Below are 18,012 nucleotides of genomic sequence, written 5' to 3' on the forward strand. Positions count from 1 at the left end.
GGAATTTTGCTGAATGACTGTACTAGTTTTCTCCTCATATTCAAGTTTTTAGATCCATTCTGAGAACAACAACAAAAATGGGGAGGAACTGGGAAGGAAAACAAGCAGAGCAGTTATTACACACTATCTGTTGCCTTTGGATTGCAGGAAGGAGATGTGCCTGGAGCTGAGAGCACAGGTGACGTGATAGGTGAAGAGGCTGAAACTCCTGATAGAGGTGAAAATGGACAACAAGGTGGAGGTGAAACTCAACTGGAAGGTGAAGGTGAAATTGAAGCAGAAGGAGAAGGAGGTGAAGATGAAGGTGAAATCAAAGCACAAGGAGGAGAAGATGAACATGAAGGTGAAATCGAAGCACAAGGAGAAGGAGGTGAAGATGAAGGTGAAATCGAAGCAGAAGGAGAAGGAGGTGAAGATGAAGGTGAAATTGAAGCAGAAGGAGGAGAAGGTGAACATGAAGGTGAAATTGAAGCAGGAGAAGGAGGTGAAGATGAAGGTGAAATCGAAGCAGAAGGTGGAGAAGGTGAACATGAAGGTGAAATCGAAGCAGAAGGAGGAGAAGGTGAACATGAGGGTGAAATTGAAGCAGAAGGAGAAGGAGGTGAAGATGAAGGTGAAATCGAAGCAGAAGGAGGAGAAAGTGAACATGAAGGTGAAATTGAAGCAGAAGGAGAAGGTGAACATGAAAGTGAAATCAAAGTGGAAGGAGAAGGAGAAGGTGAACCTGAAGGTGAAATCAAAGAAGGAAAAGACGCCGATGAATATGATAGTGAAGGTGAACTAGCAGAAAGAAAAGTAACTGATGAAGGTGGAGGTGAACTCCAAGCAGAAGATGGTGAAATGAAAGCTGATGAGGGTGAAAATGAAGAGCAGGAACTCAATGCTGAAAGTCAAGGTGAAGCCGAAAGTGATGAGAAAGGTAGAGATGGTGAAGGGGGAGGTGAAGGAGGTGGAAGTGAAGATGAAGAGGAGGAAGAAGAGGAGGAAGAAGAGGAGGAAGAAGAGGAGGAAGATGAGGCGGAGGATGAGGAGGAGGAAGACGAGGAGGCAAATGAGGAGCCTTTGTCCCTGGAGTGGCCCGAGACCAGGCAGAAGCAGGCCATTTACCTGTTCCTCCTGCCCATTGTGTTCCCACTGTGGCTGACCGTGCCCGACGTCCGGAGGCTGGTGAGTGTGCCCAGCTGTACCCCAGGGAGTCTGTGGAGTCTCTAGGCACTCTCACACAAGAGGTGAGAGGACGGGGCAAACTGGCTTGGCAGGGCTCGAACCAGAGAGTATCCGGGATGCACCTTGCAGCTCCAGAAGGGACCACGTGCCTAGGGGGACATACCGGTAGGCTTGGGAGGCCCTAAAATGTGCTTATTTCCATCACTATAAGCGTGTGAACCAGCACCTCAACTCCTATTGTCAGTTTCTTGATTTTAATATGGGAATAATGCCAAGCTCCCCCCTGCCCCTCCATATGTCACAGGGATATTCTGAAAACATAGGGGGAAAGTATTATTTCTACCCAGCATTCTCATTTATAGGGAAAGCTCTGACTAACATGCTCTACCCAAAGACCATCCATACTCTACCTCAAGGTCCAGAGGTGCATAGAGCAGCAGGAGGTTGTAGATACCACACCAAACACCTAGACCAGTCTGGTTCTAGGGCAAGCAAATAGTTCTCTTCAGTTTGGTGACTGCTGAATGCCCTGCTGGCCGGACTCCCTGTGGGCCGCCAACTCCTTCCTTCCCCAGCCACCTCCGGGTCCTCACTGGAGATCCAAATCTCAGCTGACCCATCTCCATCACTCCCCTAGCAGGTCCTGTCACTGATTCTGGGGCTCCCTCGGAAGGGTCAAAGACCTTTAGCCTCTGCAACTTATTTCTCTTCCTTTTCAAACTTGCAAACAGGAGTCTAAGAAGTTTTTTGTTCTCACCTTCCTGGGATCCATCATGTGGATAGCCATGTTCTCATACCTCATGGTATGGTGGGCTCACCAGGTGAGTGAACTAAATCCTGCATCAGCGGGTCCCAAGGACACTTTTTTTCCTTCAGGGTGAATGTCCAGTACCCAGGCAATGGTGAGGCTCAAGTGAATTTGTAGTTTCTACATTGTTTGTAAAGGCTCAAAAGTTGACTTCATTTCAGTGAGTGTAGTATTTTCAGCTGTGGGTCTTGTCTTACAGTCATGCTGCAGTCTGACATAGAAGGCCCTTCACAGTCTGACCCAGCTGACCATTGCTGACTAGCCTTATTCCGAGCTTTCTCTGTCACGCATGCCCCGCTCCCCTCCACCTGGTGACGGTGTGCACACTCGTGAGAGCAAGCTCAGTTTTGCCTTCTCTTGGGCATTTAGTCAGTCTTCCTCTGAGTGCCCATGGCTTTTCTGTTCTACCTGGGATTGCTGGTTACAAGCTTTTCTCTTTCACTAGGCTGGGAGTAGGGTCAGTGTTGTGGTGCTCATACTTCTATCTCCGGCCTCTAACTTAGTTCCTGGCACATAGCAGGTGTCCGTGGTTCTGGAAATGGAAACATGACATGAACAAATCTTTGGAGGGGCAGTTCTTTTGGGAAGGTGGAGGTGTAGTTGGAATGACAGTGAGAGTTGGTATTAAAGATAGACTTGTAGTCCAATTTAGACGAGAGCTGCGTCATTCCCCGAAGCCTGGAGTAGGGGCCCTGCTCTTCCTCTGTGTGGCTCATCTCTCCCAGGCTAAAGTAGTGTGCTGAGCTCTGTGGAAAGGGGCTGGGTTTGCACAAAATAGCATGTGGTTGGTGTTTGAAGAGCCTCAGATTTTCCCCTTGCTGTTGCCATGGTTTCTTATCACTGTAACTTTTTACCAGGTTGGTGAAACAGTAGGGATTTCTGAAGAGATAATGGGTTTGACGATCCTAGCGGCAGGCACGTCCATTCCTGACCTCATCACCAGTGTGATTGTTGCTCGGAAAGGCCTGGGAGACATGGCTGTGTCAAGCTCTGTGGGCAGTAATATATTTGATATCACCATGGGGTGAGTGGCAAAGTTGCTTTCCAAGGCATATCAAGTATGACTGGAAAACACTGGGTTGGCTCTGTTCGCTGGTTTTCTGCTTCATTATTTATACATGGACTAAAAGGGCATTTATATTATTAGTGTCTACAAGGCAGCAAAGTGTCCTCCCTTCATTCATCACAGCCAGATGGGATAATAGGGCAAAACTGCTGCCTGAAATGTAACCGAATAGAATTTATAGATGAATTGAAAAACAAAGTCCATCAAATTCATTACCAAATACAGTCAAATGCTCTGCTCACTGACCTCTAAGGTGGTGGAAGTGGGGTTGGAAGGAGCGGTGACTCAGTCTCACTTCCTGATATTTCTGCTCCTTTGCATTTGGCCTCCTGCCAGCTCTGAGGCTCTAAAAGCATTTTGTCTAAACAAGCAAATGCAGCATCCTCCTGTGCCCCTGCTCTTACCCCCTCCTCCCAACTTGTCAGAGCAGACCCTCTGGGCTATTTTCATTTCCGCAGGCATATCCCAGATTTGGGTAGTGGCTTTGGTTTCTTTAATTTGAATTTGTGTGTGTGGGGGGGGGGGGGGGGGGGGGTGGAGCACAGGAGAGCCCTGATCATTAAAGAATTTAAAGACATGTTAGCCTGAGATAGGACTTACCATAAAAATTGTGAGATTAGAGAGTCAAACATCAATCCATCTGGGTTCCTCATAGGCACATCATGAATTACGGAGAAAAAAACCGCACTTGGATCCAGAAAATTTCAGTTTTAATCTAGGGTCTTCTAGTTATTAGCTGTGAGTCCTTGGGCACGTAATTTCAATTTCCCTGAACTTAAGTTTCCTCATCTGTGAAATGGGGCTAATATTTTCTGTTCTATTTCATAGGCTTTTTGTGTGTGTGTGTGTGGAAAAATAAGTGCTTTATATATTGTAAAATAGTGTTTACGTATGTGGGATTATTATATGTATGTAGGATTATTATATTATAAATTAAGAATATTCACATTGTTTCTTCAATCTTGCAGCCTGCCTGTCCCTTGGTTGCTCTTCTCTTTCATCAATGGATTACAGCCTGTTCCAGTCAGCAGCAACGGCTTGTTTTGTGCAATTGTTTTGCTTTTTCTCATGCTCTTGTTTGTGATCTCTTCAATTGCATCGTGCAAATGGAGAATGAACAAGATCCTGGGCTTCACAATGTTCCTCCTTTACTTTGTATTCCTGATAATCAGCGTGATGTTAGAAGATCGAATCATTTCCTGTCCTGTATCTGTCTGAGTCAGAGTCACTGTTGCTCACAATGGACATGGATCAGAAAACCATGCCAGAAGCTACTGCACTTGTTGTTACATTAATGAAAGAATGAACATGGTCCAGGAGAGTGACCGGAGTGGCCAACAACCTCTAACGGGAATGTCATCTGGGACTGAACATTATCTTTGGAAACATCAGCAGCTCGTTGTGGATTAAGAATTTCACCTCTGGAGGGATAGAGTTCCTACCCCTGACTGATGTTGGCAGCTATCATGTGGAGGCCAGTAGAAGGACCTCTGGAGCTAGAGGGTTTTCTGAGAGATAACTTGGGGGTGAGGGCAGGTGCAGTCACCCATGCTCACAGTCCCTGATCATTCCTGAAGGGCTGCTGATCCAAAGATGCAGATGTGGTCTGCACTGCACCCCTGGCCCCTGGCCCAGGCACACGCTGCAATTTGCTGTCCCCTCTTTTCCTGTTTAAAACAAGAGGTTTTTTTGTTTTTGTTTTTGTTTTTTATCAGGTTTGTAAACATTACAGGTCCAGTTATTGGTGGGTTTACGGAACTAAGACTATAGGAAAAAAAAAAGTATAACAGGAATCAATTATCATTACACATCATAGTCCAGTAAAATGTGTACCAGTATTTTATAGCTTAAAAGGACTACCTTAGCTCTTAGAGCTGCATTTCTGAAAACTGAAATTAAAATAAGTAGCCCAAGAAATTAAAATTTATACATCACCCTTGAATTGGAAGTAGGGGAGATATTAGGGAAGGAAAACTACTCTAAGGGCTATTTAAACATATGTACTTACTAGAAAATCCAAGTTAGTATTGTCTCTGCCAAGTGGTCACCTTGAGGGATTAGACACTCATACAAAGCTCTCCTGTCTTTGCTCTTCCAGCATTTTCTCGCCTAACAGTGACAGCCGCTACTAGTGAGTAAGAAAAGGAGTAATTTTAAAAAGAGTCCAAAATCAGCAGAGCCAAGTCTGGTTTATAAAGTAAGAGATCCAGTGGGGTAATATTATTTTTGTGTGTCAACCTAGAGTTAGGATTATAAAGCAAGACGACTGATTTCCTGTGTGGCTTACAAGTGGATCTCCAGGCAGTTACAGCGGAGAAATTCCAAAAATGCTTAACATGATGACAACATGGTGAGATAGAGAATATTACTGCTTTCAATAGTTAGTGTAAAGGACTTTTGTGTTTTTAAAAATTGTGTGGCTATTTAAACATTGCATGTGGAATCTGAAGTGCTTGTATATTAAACACCACTGCTTGCTGCTTTTACTAGCATTGAGTTAAGGGACACATTCGAAATGAAACAGTGCTATGTCCCTGGTTTCAGAGCAGAAGGAGCTCAGGTGATTAGATTATGATGGTAAATACAGCTTTAATTATGAGAGGACTCATTGAAGACTAGAAGATAGCAGGACAGATGCGATGTAAAAAAAAATTTTTTTTTGGTGTTGAGGGGCTATATTCAAAATACTTCAGTCCATAATCCATCTCTTAAGATGGGCTGATTAATTAATGGCCTACCTGTCCCAGGATTCACATTCTTTGGAAATGATTTCTATTAAATTTCAATAAATTGTGAGTCCCAGTGGTATTTTATTTTGCAAACATGGATGAGTTCATCTATATCTAGGTCACTTGGTCAGAATGCTCGAGAAGACGACTACGGAAACATAGTCAATCCATATTCTTAGTTATCCTCACTGCGGCTGCTGCATTGCCCGCTCTCCATGTGGCATGACCCAAGGACAGGAGGAGAGAATGAGACAGAAGGGCAATCCCAATGCCAAACTGCGCATCTGCAGCCAATTCCAGCTAGCCTCAGGGATACCACCTCATAGCCTGGGATCCGATGCTGTCTCCCAGAATGACTGATGAGGAGTACTGGGCAGTGAAACATTTTGTTATGAGGAAGTGCTGGACAGACATTTCATGATTAAAGTCAACTCTAATGATCTAACATCCCATTCCCGATCAGTTCGCTGGATGTCTGGCATTTTGCTTTGCTTAGAGAGGAAGGTCTGATCACATCACACTATGACAGAAAGGATCAAGTGAAATGAAAGCTGGGTCTTGATGGATGAATAAGAAGTCACTGGGGTGGGAGGAGAAAGGAGACTTCAGGGAGATGGAAACCTTATGTAATTTTTAAAAGATCCATTTGTTACGCTTGGAAATGAAATTTTTTGTTATAAGTCTATAATTTATTAAAATTATGCTGTTGTAGGGTGAAGGATCATCTTAAAATGTCAAGGTAATGGTGAGATGGTCCTCTCACTTGATAGGCAAAGTGACCTATCTAGTCACATGGGACAAATCCCAGGTCACTCGTTCAGCCTTAGGATGCATGAACTGTCCCACTGGGGCATCTCAGTTGGAGGACAGTGGCTGCCCAGATGATGGTTTCATCCCTCTGGAGGTTGCATTTCCTTGATGACCCTAGTGACAGATTTGGGCCCAATTTCTAAAAATGTGAACCTTTCCCTGATTTAATGGGTTAAAGTTCTATACAGTACTACAAGAAAAAAAAAAAAAGATTCCTTCCAAACTTTTGAAAAATGGTGTTCTGTTTAAATGTTTACATGGTAAAATGGTTGCTTCCGTCAATCGATCTAAAAATGTTTTTATCAAATTTATAGGCTTGGACTTTGATGACATTGTTTATATCTTAATTATCATTTATTTAAAGATTGAGTACCAAAGGGGGCAGGAACCGGATTTAGTATTTAGGGCACAGCCTGGTAGATATATTTGAAGAACTGGCTGGCCTTCCTTGCCAAAGAATACCCTTGGGGTCGGATTCCTTTTTTGTAGGAGGGTCCCTCCCCGCCCCCACCCCCAGGTGCCACTTGCAATGTGTTTTGGGACTGGTCGCCATGGAAGGTGCAGCGAGGGCTCACGATCAGAGGGGTCACTAGAGCCGAGCAGTACCCTGGCCTAAGGCTGCCTTCACAGCTAAAGGCACGCTTTGGGTCTTCAGGCCCTGTTCACTGTGATGAGCAGGCAAAACCTGAAGAATTTCATTTACAGAAAATTCTGTCAGTTGCTCCAGTGGTTTCATCACAGGACAATGTCTGAAAAACATCTATACAGACAAAAGGAGGGAGCATACAAATGACAGCAACCGGGGAAAGGCCACAGAGACTTCATCAGTAGAGTCTGTCACCATCTCCGAGAATAAGCACAGGGACACAGACTTTTCGTGTAAGAGACAAATTCCTGTAGTCATTTGTGCACAGCTAATTTTTGTAAACAAAAATAATTCAGCCAGCAAGTGTACTTGCTTTGAGGCCAGAGGAAGAGGCCAGTATAAAGGGATAAGAAGAGAGTAAGTCTGAGAATATTAAGGTAAACTGACTGGTGTTCTGGTGTGCAGAAGTGAAGGCAATTCTGAAAGAAAACAGTCTGGTATCCAAACGGGAAGGGCAGAGCAGGCTAACTCTAGCAGAGGAGGGGGCCCAGGGCTCTCTTAAAGAAGCAGCCTGCCCTTTCCCTTGCTGCTCAGAAATAAAGTGCCTAATAGCAGCTTTCAAGTTCTAGTGGGAGAAATAAAAATAAAACTGGGCCATCTCACATTACCATACGAACGGGTCTCTTCTAACCGTATACTTACAGAAATAAAACATCATAGCCCTCTCTCTACACCAGGCTAACACTTGCTAGTTGCACTAAAGTATCATAGTAATTAGCAGCATGAAGTAAAATAAGTATTTATCACCTAAAATGCTGAACCAACATCTTCGGCGGCCGTTTCTCTATATACAAAAATGTAAAAACATATTAAAAAAACTTAAAACAAAATAAGCTGGTAGTTTTAGAGTTTTAAAGCATGCCCTCCCTCCCCCCATCCTCCAAAAAAATCAGGGGGAAAAAAAGACAAAAATCAGAATATGAACAGGCTGCATAATTCCTTATCTGGCAGTAGGAGGAAAAAGTTGAATATCAAAATAAGATACAAAATACAAATGTATGACATCCAAAACACCATGGGAGGAAGTAGTAAACAAGTTATACCAGGACACAGCTTGGTTTATTTTCCACTATTAAACGTATAAACAAAACTAAGAGTAAGAAAACAAGAGACAGATAATGTAGCAAAAATGTATTTCTCTCCAACACGATTGGCCACGATTCTTCAAAATGTATCCTCAACAGAGAGAAAATCAAAGAAAAGTTTAGAGTTATTTTAAAGGATGATCTAGATTTTAAGTTTCTTTTGAGCAGTGTTTACCACTTTCTATTCATGTTCTGGGTTTTAAAGATTAAATTTGTACAAATAATAGTCCCTGGGGATTAAAAGTAGGGGGGAAAAAAAACCCCAACCAAAAGCAGAAACAAAACTTTGTGTATGGGGTGGGGGGGAGGAGATAAAAATTATACTCACTTTTCCATCTGAGTTTGAACCAGAAAGGATGGGCTTTACCTCACTTTTTTTGGTCCGCTATTTGAAATCCATCAGCTATAATTCTTACATATAGTGTGTGTTAAAGAAAAGTTAAACAACTTCCACAAACAGTAAAAGCTGTTCCTCTAAGGGAAAGAAAAACATGCACCAAAAACCAGAATAGAACCCCAGAACCCTATTTGGAGGGAGGTTTGTTGCCAATGCCCATAGCCTCCCCTATCAAATGCTTCCCTCATTTGACAATTTTCAAGTGATTTAGGGAACAGAAGACTCCGTTAGAATGTGAAACCTGGATATGAACAGTAAAGGAGAAGATTGGAGTTGTATTTACAAAGGAAAGGCATATATATATATGTATGTGCATAGCACCAGATTTTTCAAGTAAGCAAGTTCAGCGTCAAACTAATCCGAACCAAAATTTCACATTTGTAAACTCTCCCCCTTACTTCCCCAGTGGAAAGCTGTGGAATGTGTCAGCTTGATGCTATTCACTAATGGTGTGAACTCAAAAGGTAGTTTTTCTGCAGCTAAACGGATTCGAAGTCTCAGATATCCCCAGTACAAGTGTGCTGCGCTCTACTGGCTTTATAGACCAAATCTGGAACCATCCATTTTTTCCTTCTTTGAAAGTGTCTAGAGAATTCCTTCATTCGTGACAATGTGTGCAACCATGCACACACACATACTGATAATCCATAAATAATTCTAATAGCCAAAGGATACTTTTTATCAGAAATTACCCAAAGAAAGTGATTTTTGAAATAATGGGACTAAAAATATTTTTTTAGAGTCTCTTTAATACCCTTGGTGCTTAAACATTCAATTTACTGTCTGATTTCTGGATATTTCTGGATTTTAGATTCCATAAACTTCAGATTCTGAAGGCTTATTGAAAAAGCCAAGTTCCTCAATATGGGAAATTCTATCGGCTGTACTTTGAGAGTTATTATTTTTCTACTTTTGAAAAAATATTTTGAATATTTTATATATATATATATATAATATTAACAGAATACTTCAGGGGGTCATATTCCAGATAAATATGACACAATCTGCATCATCCCCAATATTTTAGATATTAAAATAAGGGTAAAATTTGGAGTAAGTTGTCTGACATATTTCCCAGCATAAGTGTTCATGTAGCATATAAAATTTAAGTTGATATTTGGTTTTGTAAGCTATCCCTGTGTACTGTATGCATCTGTTAGTGATAGAGAAGATTTTCAAATCACGGTATATTGAACCTGATTTTGCAGAAGCAGACTTGGAACCTCTCCGGCTCTCCTTCCACAAGGCTCAGTGAGTCAGTCTGGGCAGTGCACACCTTTGCTTTCATTCACTCACTGCGGTCAGGCTTAATGGTACTAACATGCAATCCTAGCATAACACGGACACTAGCACTGACGTTTCTGAATCATTCCCCCAGGTAATAAAAATATATATATAGATAGATAGATATACATATAGAGATCTGCAGCTGTACTAATTACTTCAAATAGCAGCAGACAAGGAAAATAAGCACTTAATCACTTGCTTCATAAGTTTAAGTTCATTTTGTTTGCTATATTAAGTTTAAAAATTAAAAAAATATCAACTTACTATAAACAATTTAAAATATGTATAATACAACTTCATGGTCAAAACATTTGAATAGTCTATGAAAACAGGAAATACTTTGATCTTACATTTGTTTAAGTTCCATACATGATTTTTCAATGTGTCTCTTCCAAGAGAAACCATGAAACGGTTGTCTTATTTTGAGAAGTAATTTTGTTTAGGGATTTCCTCGTCACAAAAATACTTAATTACTTGTTACAGGAGAAGTAAAGAAAAAAAAAGGAAATGGGAAACAAAATGGCTTTCTCCTCACTTGTCACTCTTCTCTTTTGAAAACATTCTGTACATAAGCTATCTGGACTTTCAGAACCCATTTACAAATGCATTTCCAAAAACTGAAGAAAAAGAGTTTAGAGTCTTCAAGTGTTATTTTTATACATGGACTATACAATACATATTGAAAGTATACACACACGTGCATATCTTAAAGATAAGGTTCTCCAAAGGTTTTTCGACATTCCATCACCCCTGTACTTGGTGGTCTATCACAGTTGTGTGTACTCTTGACTTGACTAGGTGTGAGGCGATCATATGCCATCTTGTATTCTTTATCAAATGCATCTGCAAAAATTCACAAGGAAATAAGGGCATTCAGCAATTTATACTCGATATTAACAACAATCAAATTTTTGTAATATTACAGAACTAGAAAATTAGAGGCCAAGAAGGAATACTCTAGGTCACTTCTGCCAACTAAAGGACTACAGAATTTCAGAGCCCAAACGGGGACCTTAAAGTCCTTAGCATTTTATTATTTTTTATTTTTTTAGAAAGAACATTTTTAGTTTTTATTTTTTAAGATTTTATTTATTTATTTGACACAGAGACAGAGACAGCACAAGCGGAGGGGAGAGACAGAGGGAGAGGCAGACTACCTGCTGAACAGGGAGGGAGCCCGATGTGGGGCTCTATCCCAAGATCCTGGGATCATGACCTGAGCTGAAGGCAGATGCTTAACCAACTGAGCCACCCAGGCGCCCCAGTCCTTAGCATTTTAGAGCTAGATTACACAGACCAATGAAATTTAAAGTTTTAAGATGCCTTCTTTTTAAGATTCTTTTTTTCCAAATTTAAAAATTGTGGTAAAATACAGATAAAATTTACCATCTTAACCATTTTTATAGTTTGTTGGTATTACAAACCTTCATAATGCACAACCATCACCACCATCCATCTCCGTAACTCTTTTCCTCCTGTAAAACTGAAACCCTATACCCATTAAACAATAATTCTCTGTTCTCCCCTCCCCCACCCTGTCAACTACCATTCTACTTCTGTCTATGATTTTGACTACTCTAATAACTGTATGATTGTCTTTTTGTGACTGGCTTATTTCATTTAACATAATGTCCTCAAGGTTCATCCATGTTGTAGAATGTGCCAGAAGTTCCTTCTTTTTTAAAGGCTGTATAATATTCCATTGTATGTATAGACCACATTTTGCTTACTCATTCATCCTTCAATGAACACATGGATTGTTTCCACATTTTAGCTATTATGAATAATGCTGCTATGAACATGGATGTACAAATATCTTTTCCAGATCCTGCTTTTAATTCATATGATCCAGAAATATAATTGCTGGATCATATGAAAATTCTATTTTTAATTTTTTAAGGGAATTGCCATACTGTTTTCTAAGCAGCTGTACCAATTTACATTCCCAACAATAATGTACAAGGATTCCAGTTTTCTAGATCCTCACCAACACTTGTTATTTTTGTTTTGTTTTGTTTGATAGTAGCCAGCCTAACAGTTGAGGTAGAACCCCACTGAAGTTTAGATTTGCATTTCCTTAATAGTTAGTGATGTTGAGCATCTTTTCATGTGCTTACTGGTCATTTGTATATCTTCTTTGGAGAAATGTCTATTCAAGTCCTTTGCCCATTTTGAATTGGCTTGGGTTTTTTTGTTGAGTTTTAGAAATTTAAAAAATCTATTCTGGATATTAATCCTTTATCAGATATACAATTTGTAAATATTTTCTTCCATTCTGTGGGTTGCCTTTTTACACTGCAGATACCACCTTCTGATGCACAAAATTTTAAATCTTCATGAAGTCCAATTTTTGTATTTTTTCTTTTGTTGCTTGTGCCTATGGTGTCACATCCAAGAAATCAATGCCAAATCTAATATCATGAAGGATTTTTGTCCTGTTTTCTCCTGAGAGTTTTATAGTTTCAGATCTCATATATAGGTCTTCAATCCATTTTGAGTGAATTTGTTTTATAAGGGGGCCCAACTTCATTCTTTTGCATGTGGATATCCAGTTTTCCCAGCATCATTCGTTGACATGACTGTCCTTTCCCCAGTGGTGCTCTTGGCACCACTGTCAAAAATCATTTGACCATATATGTGATGTTTTATTTCTGGGCTCTCTATTCACTTCCATTGGTCTATGTGTCTGTCTTTATGACAGTACCACACTATTTGGATTACTGTAGTTTTGTATTAAGTTTTGAAATCAGTATTGTGAGTCCTCCAGGTCTGTTCTCTTTTAAGATTTTGGCTACTTGGGGTCCCTTGAGATTTCATATAAATTCTAGGATAGGTTTTTCTATTTTTGTAAAAAGCATCATTGAGATTTTGATAGGGACTGCATTGAATCTAGAGACTGCTTTGGGTAGTACTGATATCTTAAAAATATTAGTCTTCCAACTATATGAAAATGGGATGTGTTTCCATTTATTAACGTCTAATTTCTTTCAGCAATGTTTTGCAGTTTTCATTGTATAAGTCTTTTGCCTCCTTGGTTGAACAAATTCCTAATTATTTTATTCTTTTTGATGCTACTGTAAATGGAATGGCTCTCAATTTTATTTTTAGGTTATTCATTGCTAGCAGCAGAAATAATGATTGATTTTTGTATCTTGATCTTCTATCATGCAACCTTGCGGAAATCATTTATTAATTCTAATAGTCCAGGTGGTTTGGTTTTGTTTTTGGAGTGGAACATTGAGGGTTTTCTATATATATAATCATGTCATCTATGAATAGAGATAGTTTAACTTCATCCTTTCCAATTTGGATGCCTTTTATTTTTTTTTCTTTCCTAGCTGCTCTGGCTAGAACTTCTAATACAGTGTTGCCTTGTTCCTGATCTTAAGGGGAAGCCTTTCCATTTTTCACCATTGAGTATGGTGTTAATTTGGGGTTTTTCATAAATGCTTTTTATCAAATTGAGGACGTTCCCTTCTACTCCTAGTTTGTTGATTTTGCCAAATGCTTTTTCTGCATCTACTGAGATATGTGTGTCTTTTTCTTTTTTTTAAGATTCTATTTTTAAGCAATCTTTACACCCAATGTGGGGCTTGAACTCACAACCCTGAAATCAAGAATCGCATGCTCTACTGACTGAGCCAGCCAGGTTCCCCAGAGAGATGTGTGTCTTTTATTCTATTAATATGGTATATTACGTTGATCGAGTTTTGTATATTGAACCAACATTGCATTCCTGGGATAAATCCCAGTTGGTTGTGGAACAGAAACCTTTCTAAATGTTGCCAGATTTGGTTTGCCAGGATTTTGTTGAGAATTATTAATATGGGATATTGCTCTGTAGTATTCCTTTCTTGTGATGTCTTTGGTAATATTGGCTTCACAGAATGAGTTAGGAAGCACTCCTTTTTCTTCTACTTTTGTAAGAATTTGTGAAGGATTAATGTCTTAAATTCAGGCTGCTACAACAGAATACCAGAGACTGGGTGGCTTAAGTGATGAACATTTATTTCTCACAGCTCTGGAGGCTGGAACAACTAAGATCAAGGCTACGGTAGCATTATCTGGTGTCTGGTGAGAGCGCTCTTCCTGGTTTGTCTACGGCTGTCTTCTCCCTGTATCCTTAACATGGCAGAGAGAGAGACAGCTCTCTTCTTCTTTTAAGGATATTAATCCCATTTTGGGGGGCTCCAACCAAATGATGTTATTGCTTCCCAAGGGCCCTACTTCCAAATACCATCACGTTAGGGCTACATACGAGATAGATACGACACAAACATGAAGTCCATCACAATTAGTGTTAATCATTTTTTAAACATTTGATAGAACTCACCATCTGGTCCTGGGTTTTTCTTTCTGGGAAGCTTTTTGATTATCAACTCAAACTATTTACTTGTTACAGCTCTATTAAGGTTTTCTATTCTAGAGTCAGTTTTGTAGTTTATGTCTTTGTAGGAATTTGCCTATCTCTTCTGGGGTATTGAATTTGTTGGCATGTAATTATTTATTGTACTCCCTTATAATTCTTTTTATTTCTGGAAGGGCAGTAGGAATATCCCCTCTTTTATTCCTGATTTCATTAATTTGAGTCTCCTCTCTTTTTCTCCTAGTCTAACTAAAGATCAACTTTATTGATCTTTTCAAAGAACCAACTTTGATTCTGATGAGTTTCTCTTTTAAAAATAGTTTTTCCCGATTTTTTCTTTATTTCATTATTTCTGCTGTAATATTTATTATTTCCTTTCTTCTGCTTGCTTTGGGTTCAGTTTGCTCTTCTTTTTCTGTTTCATAGGTTATGTAGGTATTTACATATAAGTTCCTACATGATTAATTTTCCAGTTGAATATTAGAATCATTTGTCAAGTTTCTTATTTTTAATAGTTTCCAGTGTTTCATAACCATTACAGTTTTTTTTAAAGATTTTATTTATTGGGGCGCCTGGGTGGCTCAGTCGTTAAGTGTCTGCCTTCGGCTCAGGTCATGATCCCAGGGTCCTGGGATCGAGCCCCGCATCGGGCTCCCTGCTCCGCAGGAAGCCTGCTTCTCCTTCTCCCACTCCCCCTGCTTGTGTTCCCTCTCTCTCTATGTCTCTGTCAAATAAATAAATAAAATCTTAAAAAAAAAAAAAAAATGGGCGCCTGGGTGGCTCAGTTGGTTGGGCGACTGCCTTCGGCCCGGGTCATGATCCCAGGGTCCTGGCATCGGGCTCCCTGCTCTGCGGGAAGCCTGCTTCTCCCTCTGCCACTCCCCCTGCTTGTGTTCCCTCTCTCGCTATCTCTCTCTCTGTCAAATAAATAAATAAAATCTTTTTTCCCCCTTCCCATTATTGTTCTAGTCTCCAATCCTTCCCCTTGGGTTTCTAAATTCTCCTCGGGCATCAACTCTGGGTCTACACAGAAAGTGATAGTTTTTTGAGGGACACCCAACATATATAGACAGTGAAGAGCTTTGCACCCAGAGAGGACCATAAAGGACAGGCCATAAGAACTCAGATGCTTCCAGAAACCTTCAAAGAATTGGCAAAGGAAGTTACTATCAGGTCTGTCATCAAGCAGAGAGTCAGAGGAAAAGGGCTCTTGGACTCATGAAATGGTAAACTCCTTTAAGGTACCAGTAAAAGTACCTATGTAATAATCTCCAAGCAGCTCTCATAGAGGAGGAGTAAAATTTTGCGTGGGGGTTAGGGTCAGAAAAGAAGTGTGTTTGTAAATTCGGCTCTGGTTGGGGAAGGGGTGCTTAACAGCACCACTGCAGGGGGCGTGTAATGCTTGCTTTGGTGACAGCAAAGTGAATGACGGATTGCTGAGATAAAGACAAGCCTTTCGTACTGTCCCTCTCTCACCATTACTTTAGGGGGCCAGGAAATTTATTTTAAAGTTTAACTAAATTTGACTTTTCTGTAGAATGTGCTCAGAAAAGGTTAACCCTTTTAGATAATGAGTACATAAAAAATACTACCCCTTATCTAGTAGTTCCGTTCTGTAAGATGCTTGCCATCTCACCCATACGCATCATTGCTTCTGGATTCTACAGGTCCTCTCTTGGCACCAAGACTGACAATTCCCAGTGACACAGGTCACCTTTGGTCAGAAGGCACCTGATAGCCCCTTGAGACACCCAGTTAGGGATGGCTGCTCCAAGCCCTCTACTTCATTCACTAACTCCTACTCTTTCCCACCCTCTAGTGAACTTGCTGGGGAGCCAGCACTGCAGGCAGTGCTCCTGTTCTCTGTTCATGTTCCATACGGTCTGGCTGAGCAACCTGTAATAGGGCATAAGCTTATTATATATTGTCATCATTTTGAGGGGCGCCTGGGTGGCTCAGTCGGTTGAGGGTCTGACTCCCTTGGTTTCAGCTCAGGTTATGATCTCAGGGTCCTGGGATCAAGCCCCGTGTCCTGCTCTGTGCTGAGTGGGGAGTCTGCTTCTCTCTCTCTGCCCCTCCACATGATCTCTCTCTCTCTCTCTTTCAAACAAGTAAATAAATCTTAAAGAAAAAAAGTCAACCAAAGTGTTGACTAGCGCTAAATAACCAGATATGTTTTTGTTAAGACAATATACAGTCACCTAAAAAGCATGGCTGATTACATATTCTCTCTTTAACCGGGAGTGGGTTTACTTAAGCAGGGCACCCACGTTAGATACCAGTCAAGTCAGAGGACTTATGTGTATCATTATCACTTTCATCAACTTATTCACATTATAACTTTTCAGACAAGATGCCAAAACTCTGCTCCAGGTTCTCAATGCCTAACAGCCACCCCTTTCTTCCTTTTTTCTACCAGGGGCTATTTCCGCCCTTTCCTGAGACTTAGAAATGGCAACTTAAAGGGAGCCCAAGCACAATCACTGGGAGAAGGAGATGATCAATCAAAAAAGTTTGGGCCCTCCTGAAATAGATATTTAGCTACCTTACATCCTTCTGAAATGACAGCAGTCCCTATCTCATAGGGCTTTTGGGAGAATGACAGGAGATAATACACGGGAAGTACTTGTACAATGTCAGGTACACAGTAGGCCTCAAAAACTGTTAGCTTTTATCGTTTATCGTTGATATAATATGACCAAAGTATCTAGGACATTAAATGAAAAAAATCAAAGGAAGAATTCTTCTAATATATTAATATAATTTAATATTAAAATAATAAATATTAAAATAATAATAAAGACTACCAATATAAAAATACTTCAAAAATGATACCAAGATAGATAAACATTACATGTTAGATATTATGCTGGATTACCTATATCAATGTTTTCTCTTCCCAGGGCCACAAGTGAGAGAAATAGTATTTCTCTATACAAACTCCTAAGGGGGGGAAGGAGTGGAGAAGATATTACTATTCATATAATCTCTACATTCTATACAAAAATATTTATGCTAATATAAGCATGAAGTGATCAAACAAATTACTAAGCCAATAATACGAATCCGCTTAGAGGAACAATATATTTATTTAAGACAGACTTACCTCTGTCTTTTAAAATGAGGACATTTATTCAGTGTCTCTAAAATTTGACTCATTGGTCCATAGACATCATTCATTTTAATGCTTTTTACCATATTTTTCAATAGTTCCTGGTTAAATGAATTATCACCTTTTTGCAATAAATGGACCATTGGATACTTTTGGGCTGTAAAAGAACAAAAGAGCAGATGAAGGAAAATGTTCTACGTGTAAAGGACAATATAATTAAGCAGCAACTGATAGTTAATCAAGAAGCTACAAAGCACTAAAAACAAATTAAGGGCAATAGATAAAGGAATAGAAATCTAAGGATGAGAAAGAAAAAAAGGAAAAAAATAAGACATATAATGATGAAAACAGGCTTAAAGCTTTCTGTGGCCTCAAATAGACAAAAACTAAAAATGCAGTTTTCCTTAATACAGCCCCTGGAGGAAATTCTCAATCAGCAGCCTGGGATGGAAACAAACAAATATGTAAAAAGAAGAAACAGGGACAAGCAATGGGCTAAAAGCGAACTCCACAAAACATAACCCCTCCAGCACATACAT

At 40.0% G+C, this 18,012-nt stretch overlaps 2 protein-coding genes across 9 annotated transcripts in view; one reads left to right on the forward strand and one right to left on the reverse strand.

Moving 5' to 3' along the window:
* SLC24A1 (solute carrier family 24 member 1) overlaps window positions 1-6,941 on the forward strand; it is a 29,925-nt gene extending 22,984 nt beyond the window's left edge. The window contains exons 6-11 of the mRNA XM_032417996.1: window positions 148-292; window positions 365-421; window positions 815-1,167; window positions 1,899-1,988; window positions 2,833-2,999; window positions 4,010-6,941. Of these exons, the coding sequence (XP_032273887.1) occupies window positions 148-292; window positions 365-421; window positions 815-1,167; window positions 1,899-1,988; window positions 2,833-2,999; window positions 4,010-4,259 (1,062 nt within the window). The 3' untranslated portion in view covers window positions 4,260-6,941. The remainder of the gene's footprint in view (window positions 1-147; window positions 293-364; window positions 422-814; window positions 1,168-1,898; window positions 1,989-2,832; window positions 3,000-4,009) is intronic.
* Window positions 6,942-8,080: 1,139 nt separating this feature from the next.
* DENND4A (DENN domain containing 4A) overlaps window positions 8,081-18,012 on the reverse strand; it is a 132,288-nt gene continuing 122,356 nt past the window's right edge. For 6 of the 8 annotated variants that reach the window (XM_032417417.1, XM_032417416.1, XM_032417415.1 and 3 more), the window contains 3 exons: window positions 17,468-17,630; window positions 17,240-17,304; window positions 8,084-10,838 (listed from right to left, as the gene is read on the reverse strand). In XM_032417417.1, coding sequence (XP_032273308.1) covers window positions 10,702-10,838; window positions 17,240-17,304; window positions 17,468-17,630 — 365 coding nt within the window. In that variant the 3' untranslated portion in view covers window positions 8,084-10,701. Of the gene's footprint in view, window positions 10,839-17,239; window positions 17,305-17,467; window positions 17,631-18,012 lie in introns of all 8 variants that reach the window. The other 2 variants (XM_032417419.1, XM_032417418.1) reach the window with 2 other exon arrangements.

The sequence above is a fragment of the Phoca vitulina genome, unplaced genomic scaffold (genome assembly GCF_004348235.1).
Source record: "Phoca vitulina isolate PV1807 unplaced genomic scaffold, GSC_HSeal_1.0 scaffold20, whole genome shotgun sequence".
NCBI classification, from domain to species: domain Eukaryota; kingdom Metazoa; phylum Chordata; class Mammalia; order Carnivora; family Phocidae; genus Phoca; species Phoca vitulina.